At 28.8% G+C, this 11222-nt stretch overlaps 1 protein-coding gene across 1 annotated transcript in view; it reads right to left on the reverse strand.

Annotated features, from left to right (window-relative positions):
* Positions 1-3307, reverse strand: part of LOC119662265 (neurogenic protein big brain) — an 81697-nt gene extending 78390 nt beyond the window's left edge. The window contains exon 1 of the mRNA XM_038071857.1: positions 3082-3307. Within this exon, the coding sequence (XP_037927785.1) occupies positions 3082-3269 (188 nt within the window). The 5' untranslated portion in view covers positions 3270-3307. The remainder of the gene's footprint in view (positions 1-3081) is intronic.
* Between the last annotated feature and the right edge of the window lie 7915 nt (positions 3308-11222).

An 11222-nucleotide genomic window follows, 5' to 3' on the forward strand; every position in this document is an offset into this window, starting at 1 on the left:
TATAAAGACAAACAGATACATTTGTAAGAAAGTTATATCCAGTTATAAATTTATTTCTTATTCATTTTTGTCATAATATTTTTATAACTACGCACTGGACCATAAATTTCTTTGATCCTTTGATCCAAAGAAAAAATAAATCTATTCCAATAATTATTATTAATTGTTACAACAAAAAAAAACGTTGCTATACTGGAAAAACATTACAGAGCACCCATATTTAAAAAACCTTTAAACTACAAATTCTCCCGAAACTCTAAACATTAACAAAAATCTTTAAAGTTTTTGCCAAAAAAATTTTGGAATGGTTTAGACATTAGTTATTTAATTTATTGCATATTTAAAGAGACTACATAAACAATATCGTATAATAATATTATAATGTGTATTTGTAATATTAACAGAGATAAATGGTATCGAAAAAAGGTGTAACCAAATAAATTCTTTATACTTCATAAACAATTATTTTAAATACTTCAGTTCGTATATCCTCAGTTTCTTAAGTATACTTTGATTTGATAAATGATACTTTTTTTAATTGGAAAAAAATCATTATTTTTTGTCCAGGAAAGGTGTAAGTACCAGGAAGTAAGCTTTAAGATTAATTTTTCATTTTTTTTTCCTTTTTAAAATTGAATATATATAGTAGGCTTATTGGTACGTAGGCTTCCAGAGTGAAATATCCTAATCTGGATAAACCTAGGCATTTGTAGACGAAATCTACGACAATTTAGAAAAGAGCGTTTATCTGCCACTGATCTATCCAAGATGCCACAAGTTTAGATACTTTGAGTCTAGCCCTACTTAAGAAAATTGTATTCTTTTCCAGATTATAGCTTTTCCATATTATTTTAAAGTTGGTACAGAATATAAAATATGCAAAAATATTAAACTGCAATAAACATAGAAAAACCCAAATTTAGGAAATGAAAATCTTACTTTTGACTTATATTTTATATAGCTAAAGTATATTGGTGTTTAGCTATATAGGTGATATATATAGATGACTATAGAATGTAGTCGAAATATTGGTTTGGTAAAAATAGTCGAAAAAAATATTACAAAAAAGTTACTTTTATAAAAAAAAGTTATTTTTATAAAAAAATTTATTTTTATAAAAAAAAATGATTTTATTTTCATAAAAAAAAGTTATTTTTATAAATAAAACTTTATTTTTATAAAAGTTATTTCATTCTTACAAAAAGTAACTTCATTTTTTTAAAAAAATATTTTTACTTTTTCTAAATAAAATAACTTTATTCTTTTTAAATGAAATTACTTTATTCTTTAGAAATAAAATAATTTTATTTTTATAAAATATAAAAAAATTATTTTATTCCATAATTTGATTTTTACTTGATTTTTATAAAAAATAAATTATTTTATTTTAATACAAGAAAAATAATTTCATTATCAAAAATTAAAAAAATATTGGTAAATATAATTTGGTAAAGAAAAGATATTTTAATAAAGAAAATAAGTTAATTTTTACCTAACCTTTTTAATTTTAATTAAAATTAACTTAATTTTTACAATAAAAAATAAGTTTATTTTTAGGAAAAAAAAATTTATTTATTTATTTTAATAAAAAAATAACTAATAACATTTTTTTTATTAAATAAGTACTATTCGTTTATTTCTATTATTTATTTTGTTGTTACATTAGCCTTTAAAAAAAAACAATAAAATAAATAATAAAAATAAATTGCTTTTTACAAAAATTAACCACTTTATTTACTAAAAAAAAACAATTTTATATTTAAAAATTTATATAGGTTTAAGTCAACAAAATATTAATATACTATATTCATAAAACATTCAATATATTATAAATTAAATAGGAACTAAGTATATATATACATATATAAGGACCTAAATATATTAAAATAAGCGCCTAATATATATACCATTTCACAAAACTTTAAAGGGCTTTGTGTAATCAATAATGAAAATGGTACAATAGGACTCTTCTGGCCGCAGTAATTTTATAAATGAAAAATAAATATATATATCATATATAGGAATTAAATGGATTTGCAGGCGATACCAATCCTAATATTTACCCTCTCCAAGTAGAGAGTCTCTACTCGCAACACTTTTTAAGCGAGTCATAGCTATACATACTCCAATTCCAAGTCCTATTCACTTCAAGCTACTTCCTTTCCAAACTATATCCTTATTAAATCGTATGTGGATATGTTTGCAAATTAGTCAGAGGCATATCAAAGTTTTTATAAATAAGTGTAGTCCGTCAGGCACAATTTTAATATTTATGGGCTAGAAGTAAAACTCCAGCAAATATACAAATTGGTGAATACAAAGTCAGGTAACAGAAATTAAGATGGATCAAAAATACTATAACTAAATCAAACAGTTTTTTCACAAATAGAATCCGTAGGACAACCGTCAAGCAGAAACCCCATATTCTAATAAGTTAGAGAAACATATTCATCGCTAGTTTGGCTACTACGCAATATATATAGAGTGCTGCGATATAGTTCTCAAGAAAAGAATTAATATTAAAAAATATATATATAATTTTATTTTAATTAATTGAATAAATAATTATAATAAATTATTATTACGACCAATACTCAATAAGTTTTTTTGTTAATACTGGACTTAGGTAGTCAATTTAACACATAAAAATAAAAAATGTTGTTTTTTTTTAAATAAAAAATTACATTTATAAGTTTATATTAAATATTTGATTGTATTTTAATTTTATTAAAAAATTATTTATATGACAAATATTTCGGTATAATTCGTAGACCATCTTCAGTGTAGAATAATGTATAAAATAAATATATTCATTTATTTATATAATAATATTTATATAATATAATACAAATATATATTTGATTGAAGAAAGCATTAGAGAATATTTTTATATATTATCATGAAATTCACAATTATGTTAGCACGAAAATCCCAATAAGTTAAAATCTATTTCGACCTAAAAAATTTTCTATTATGATTCGAAATAAGATTTAAAAACACTTTCACTCTTGATTCCATATCAGAACTTATGATTGAATAGAAGACTCACTCAACTCAAGGAACTCATCGTTCCTAACTTACCTCCAAAACTCCAAGGTTCTTAATTCGGCATGCATACTGCGTTTTGGCTGGAGTGTGCTCGAAAGACGATTATTAATGGCATTGCCATGGGAGTCCTTACGCATCGCTTCGAGTCTTTCGAAAAGTGTTACGATGTGGAAGTCAATGTTGTTATCCAACGGTATTGTGTGTAAACTTTCGTCAGCCATGTTATTTGATTTAAATTCTTTTATTGATTAAAAAATTCACTTTGATCTTAATTGTTGTTGTTTATGTTTATGTTTATATTTCGATTCAAATATAAATTTATTTCAGTTATTTTAATGTATATATTATTTTTGTTGTGTTAAAACCACATATTTTAAATGCACTTTCGAATGTTTTAAATTATTTATATTTTTATTGTTGCAATACGGTTGGGTCTTGCGAAAATGATCGGTAGGGGCGATAAATTAAATTAAATTGAATTTAATTGATGATCTTTTTATGTACGCGTTTAACTGCCTGCCGTGGTCACTACGAAAAAATGTTAAAATTGCGCTAAAACTTATAAAATTTAACCGCGGTTTTTTAAATTCTTTACTAAAACACTGTTATTATTATTGTTGTTTTTTTTCATATTTTGGAAATGTTAAATTTTTTCTAACATTTGAGCATAAATTTACTTTTATTTTAAGTTTAATGCACCATTGTTTGTAAATAAAATTTAAAAACAAAACGCGTAAACACTAAAATAACGTACACAAATGAAACGCACACAAATTTTGAACTCCTATCAGACCTTAACACCGTTCTAACACGACCGTCCTCAACAGAGAAATGCGAGCGAATGAATATCAGACAATTGCCAAATTTTCTACAAGTAGAAGTATAACACAAAATGTGCAGCGACGAACGCATACACAGCAACATATGAACAACATCAACACAACAGAATCGTACAATAAAATTCACCACTGTGCAATGTAAACCACTGAAGTGCAAATACACGAAGTAAACACACGAAAATAAAAACACCAACGCAATGAAATCACCAGTTCAGTACATGTTTACAGACACCACAAACGCATCACAACAAAGCACAGCAGAGAATGAAGTGATGAAAACAAAAAGCAATAAGAAATCAAAGGAAAACATTTTCAAAATATTAACAACACAAACATCCCCCATTCGCATTTACGGATATGGTTAACATAAATATTTTGAAACCTGCTGCTGCCGTTAATTTTATACTGCTATCGTTGCTGTTAAGTTTACAGTTGTGGTGAATTATTCTACATAAACAAATAATAGTTCAAAATTTTTATTAGAGGCTGCAGCAGATATAGGAATTAAATAATATATGTTGTAAAAATATTTTATACACATTTAATACAATTTATTTATTCAACATACATATGTGGGCGCACTGTTAAAAATATAACTCTTAACTGTTAGTAATAAATATGTTGAAAAATATCAATTCAATTAGCATTTCAAAGAAAAAAGAGTTGCAAATATCAACAAGTAATAGTAAAATCTATGGGCTATATTTAGATCTTAAGTTTCTGTTGATTTAGGTTGGCACTTACTTGTTTTTTTTTAAGAATTAAAAAGAAATAATAAATTGCAAGTTATCATTATCATGAAACGCTATCACACATTGGTATATTGCAAACTTTGCAGAACAGTACAATTAGTTGCCAGAATATCCATATTCAAGGTGATTCTAATCTACTGCAATTTCTTAGAACACATTTAATTTTTTCATTTGAAATTGACTATTATTGAATCAAGAAAAAAAAAAGGGAAAACAAATTCTTTGAAATCATTTTGAATTAACGATATAATTGCGCACTAAAACTCTTAGTGGAACTCAAGACGACAAATGAAACAAAAACGCAGTCTACACAAATATGAAAATGCAAACCCCTCTCATTCATTCACGAAGAAAAGTTTTCTTCAGCACATCTACAATCTTATATATTATTTTTTCTGCTAATCTATGTTTGCAAAACGATCCATATCCAGAAGTTAATCCCACGGCAACCAGCTGAAAGCCCGATCTGGAGACAGTGAAGACCACGGTGTAGTCAAAAAACATTGGCTCTCTGTCATTGTTTGTTGATGTGTGCTTTATGTACCGATGCAAAATCCTATTGAAACAATAATTACTTATGATTTTCTACTCATATATGACATAATCACACTGTTTTCTTAGGGACTATAATTTTTTTCAAAAAACTCGGACATAAATGATTTGGTAATATATGACCAAGTGCTATCACCGGTTTTTAAATTGAAATAAGTATATAGTTGCAGATATTTATATTTAAAACTTAGAGAATAGTTGAAATTAATATATTGTATTACAATCAAATTTGCTTTATTCAATCTGAGATTTCTTTAAAACACTGAAATAAGTTGACAATATTTTATTTCTTTGATGGTGTGGAGATGGAATGATTTAAATAATGTCAAACCGACCGTCGTCAAAATGATGTTGTCGGGCATATTAATATGTAGTATGCGGACTAAAACACCGCTTTTGAGCGTTGAAATTTCAACTTTTTTACCACAGTTTTCGGTGTTTACTCTAGTCATTAGTCTAATTAACATACTTCCTTTTTCTTTCTAAATCTAATTTATTCGCTTTAAGGACTTCAATCAGATATGACTCTATCGTTCGCTAGTTCTCTGGGTTCGATCTCAACTTTCGCTTTCAACTATATTCTCAGGACTTAGTGGTCCAATCCGAACATTTATTTATCTAAGCAATATTGCACCGTATTAATTTAGTTTACTAATTACACAAGCCTTGCAAAATATTTCTGTCCTCTTTCCTCTGGAATAAATATAATAAACAAAACAATTAAAGGTTTGAAATGAAAAGTTTCTTCCATACTCCAAAGTCAACTAGGCAAAATTATTTAGTTATTGAATTAGGCCCACTAAAACAAAATCAGTTAATTTCATATTCAAATTAAGGAGAAAATGTTATTCATTTTCAAAAATTAACGGAATCTACTTACCACAATGCAACGAAATGAAATTACCAGAAATGCAACTCAATACAAAATGGACCTGGAAGACATGGAATATAGTTGTGGGATATTGAAACAACATTTAACAATCAAATTCTGTAAAACTTCTAATAAAAACCTTAGAGATATTAACTAAGAGTTCACAGGAACTAATAAATACTAATAAGGTATTCCAAAGCAGCTGAAGAGAAATTCAGGCACAGATCGTCTCTGCTAATCATTTTTGAAAAATGGAACCATCTATAAGTGGTTATATCATACGTTGGTGATAACTGGACTAAATTTTTGTAAGTTGTAAAATATTTTTGTAATAGGTATATTTTTTATATGACAATATTTAAGTTCAGATTATATCGCCGATATTATCAAAGATACTGAGCAGACAGGACCCCAGAATAATTTAACAACTCCAGATAAAATAGATAAAGTCTATGATCTAATGATGCAAGATCTCTGAATATGAATGCGAAATATTGATGATAAAGTAATATTATATGAAAAATTTGTATATGAAAGAAACGCAAGATAGATGTCGCGTTTTCTCTCAGTGGATCAAAAACTTGTCTGTGTAAATTTGAATAAACTGCTTTAAGTTTCGAAGTGATCACTGCAACTAATGAATATTTTGAGGACCTAAAACAATCTTATTTTTGCGAAACAATAAATAATTATAATATAAATGTTGTTGCAGAAAATGTATACAGCAAAAAATTTAACTTTTATTGATTAATGAATTATCAAACAGTCCTTATATATGTTATATATATCAGATAAGTTAAAAACTTATTTATGTATTTTTTGTAATTAAATACAGATTGATTAAAATTGAAAATAATGTACCAGAAAGAAAAATATACCCTTTAAAGTTTAGTACGTTTACTCTATCGCAATTAATTTAACATATATACAACAATAAGAACCATTTCTCATAGGTGTACCAATGTCGAATAGACATCCCCTCCTGCTTTATTGCGTCACGAAAACGTTATATTGTTTTTACCCTACTTTAATTGTAAAAGGATAACATAGATACATTAAGACTGAAAAGTTTTCGGAAATTCTCATTTAAAATTCGCGCGCTGTATATTTTTCGATATTTTAAGTTTATGTAGTTTGGCAGCACTGTCCTTAATTACTATGCCAAAAATGAGCGCGATCTGTCAGACAGTTCGTTTACGGCAGCTTGTGAAACCAGTTCACCTCAGTAGTGCGTTGCGAAATGTCTTCGACGGTCTTACGACCGTCCTGAAAGGCTTTGTACCACTCATAAACTTGAGTTTTCGATAAAACTGATTCCCCATAAGCCTTTTGTAGCATTCGCAACGATTCTGCACACGAAATTCGTTCGAAACACAAAATTTGATGCAAACTCTTTGTTCAATATTTTTTTCCATTGTTTTTTTCGCAACGCACTACTGAGGTGAACTGGTTTCAACAGCTGCCGAAAACGAACTGTCTGACAGATCGCGCTCATTTTTGGCATAGTAATTAAGGACAGTGCTGCCAAACTACATAAACTTAAAATATCGAAAAATATACAGCGCGCGAATTTTAAATGAGAATTTCCGAAAACTTTTCGGTCTTAATGTATATATATGTTATGTATGACAACGAAATACATATGAAAATGTCGATAAGACTTTAAAATTCCTACACTCTCCATGTCAAACGGATGTACCCATTAAGCGATTTATAATAAAGAAAATTTCTGATTATATTCTTCAATAAGAATCGTCTTCTAGTTATAATAAAAAAGGGGCTACAGTACTTAAATCACTGCTTAAAAAAACAATAAAATTTTTGGTTATTATCTTTAAAACCATACACAATATCCTTACGCAATGGAAGTGCATTATGATCTCAATACCTGATTATCCAGAAAATTACATTTTGTTGTATAAACGTATATGTATATATGCTTTTTGGTACCGTTCTCAAACATATTGGGCGAAATTGTTAAATGTAAAAAAAATTCAATTAATCAATGTATGAATCCCTCAAAGTTAATAAACCAACTACACATTAAGATAAAATGTGTAGCATTCCCCGATTTGGGGAACCAATGTTTAAACATAGAAAAGCAATTAATATTAAAAACGAGGAAAATGTGTACTTACTTGGTTGTATTTCATGCGTTAATATTGCGTACCGATAGGAACTATGGAAAATAGCAAGCTACTCAAATCCAAAAATACTAGTGAAAGGTTATTTATCCCCATTATTTTTGTAACCAATAAAGCAATACGTAAAGACCTTATTGATAAGAATGAAATTAATATAACTATAGTATGGTATTACGGCACAGAAGAACAACTATGGACGCGATACCCTACTCCGTTGGGAGCTGGTACCCTGTTTATTTCTATTTCTAGCATGGTATTAAAATTAAGTAATCATTTTAATATCTTGACCATAAGTCTATTTAATAATATTGAGAAATATACACGTCTAACAACGTACCAAGTACTAGAATTACCCTATCGAAAATCCAATTAATAGTTTTTTATTTTAAATTATAGTAGGAAACGAGAGCGCAGAAGGCCGATTTTTGTACAGTTTTTTAACAGACAAATAGAAAGTAGGCTCATACTTCCTCTGCAGCCAGGTCAAGGGTTATATAACCAACTTACTCTAAATCTAAAACCTTTGACTTGGTACACAGAAACAAAAAATATGGCACTGGTCCATACGACGGCATGGGTTTCAGCTCCTACGCAACAATCTCTTATGTAATACATGCCTACCGGTGTTCAAAGAAAAGACACGAGAACAACTTTTGTGTCTATGTCATGGCTTGTCCAGAACCGAGCTTAAACTTTTGGGTGTCCCCTTCTTTAATATATTCGCCTATATTTCTAGCATATATTTTCTTTAAAAATAATGGTTTTTTATACCATTATTCTATCCAGCATTATGAGGATTTCTGAAATCAAAACGAAGAATAACAATTTATACAATTTATAACAAAATAATATACAATTTTGTATGTAAGTTCTGAATCGGTGAATTTTGTATTACTCTTTATCAAGGTTAGTTGTATACATTTGTTTATAATTTTAGTATAGGTTAGTAGTAAATATATGTTATGAAATCTACTTTTTATTATAGTACTATTTTTGAACAGTAGTGACTTACAACAACAGAATTCATTTTTTTTAATTTTAATTACTTGAAATTTTGGCTGACCATACCGCTGTTTCGAGTATTGCCAAATACCTGTCATCGGTGGTCTTGGAAATAATTATTGTCGTGAATAATTTTTTGAGCCTGCAAGTACCAGGAATCGAACTCGTGTCCTGCCAAATTTATAGGTTTATGTAATAGATTGTAAATAAATAGATTAAATTAAAAAATATTATTTATATAATTGATGAAGGCAAGAACATTAAAGAAAATTTTGACCGAAAACTACGCTCTGAGTCTGGGTGTCCATATATACTTGTATACTTTTTTTCTCAAAATTTAAATATAAATATACTGATGAGGTTTAATTATTATAAGTGCAAACATAATAAAACGCCATTCATTTCAAAGCAATTAAGTTCCTTGACCAATTTCAAAATGTCCATAGCAATATTATCATCAATAGGTATCAGACATACGAGTATACGCAAGCCTACACAAATTAAGGAAAATGTTTTTATTTTCGAACTTATTTTCATAGTTGAACTTTTATAATTGCTCTTCCATATGGACATACAAATTGTTACAATTTGCCCACGACTCTAAATTACCTTAAAATCGCATAATATTCGCATTTGCATCTCTCCAGATATTGGCACCCATTCGCTATGGCATGCAGCAACCATGCCATTCAGGTTATTTCTGCTGATTCACACCTTTGTTTTTAATTACAAAAGCGATAAAAATCGTAAGCTTTTTATGAGAAAACGCCAGATGCGTGAACAATGTGTCGAATCAACACTGCGCATGCCAAACTGAAACCCAACACGGCTGAGCACACATTTTAACTCTTTCACAGATTCACTAATTCCCACCTTAGTTGGGAGTGCGCATGACGACCTTGCAGGTCAAACTCGCAATGCGATGCCAAAGCAACTTGTCATATGACGGGCAGACTAGAAACAAGTGTTCTCGTTCTCGATGCGGCACCGAAACCCGTGAGCTAATGATACTGCATACGATTTGCATATGCCACCCAGCAGACGATGCATGAGCCACACAAAAGTTAACACGGAAAATCGAAAGGGTTGAAACGGAACCAAGGAGTATTTGGGCATTTAAGTCCGTTCATGCGATACCGCCTATCCATGTACGTACATACGACCGCTGCGTATGCGTCGTGGGCACTTGAAATTATGTTTGATTTATTTAAACATTGACTTACGTATGTTAATTTTTTTTTAAATATATCCTTTTTTTCATTTTTCACAATTAGGCAAAGGGTTAGAAGGGTTACAATTGAAAAATGATGAACAAGTATTTTTTTTTCGATATGCATATATCATGCGAGTATCATATGAATGTCCTTTGTACATCACAGTTTTGTTTGCTTTTAGTTTTATTTGCTTGTAACGATTTTTTATGGGCCTTATTTGTGAAAGTGGTTTGGAGGGGGTTGTTGTGGTCTATTTAAACAAAAAGTTAATTGCTAGAAAATAATATTTATATATTGGTTATATATACGTTTAAGATGAAATTTATGTTACAGTTAAAGTTCACGTCTGTAGAAATGTAAAATATATCATTGTATGTATAATAAAGATCAGAGGGATATCACTGACTGAACTCTTGTACAAATGTCTCAAGTCAAACTTATAATTACTGAAGTTATATATAAATACTAATTTTTTTTTGTGTAGTATAAATATTAATATAAATATTTAATTAATTTATAGATATTTATTCACTTTATAGAGACGAGGCCTGAACGCTAGCTAATGATGAAAATTATCAATGAATAACCAACATAGTGACTCTACCTAGAAATATTCACGATTAAGTTCCAGAGTATCCTACTAGGTATCATCGGAACTGGTATGGGAGTGCATTGATAAGCTGAACATACTTGGCTGGAACAATCAGGTGCACCTAATATGGATTCCGGAACATGCTGGTATCCAAGGCAATGAAATGGCAGACACACTTGCAAAAAGAAGCGAAACCTCAAGAATGATA

This window comes from Teleopsis dalmanni, chromosome X, assembly GCF_002237135.1.
Source record: "Teleopsis dalmanni isolate 2A chromosome X, ASM223713v2, whole genome shotgun sequence".
NCBI classification, from domain to species: Eukaryota; Metazoa; Arthropoda; class Insecta; order Diptera; family Diopsidae; genus Teleopsis; species Teleopsis dalmanni.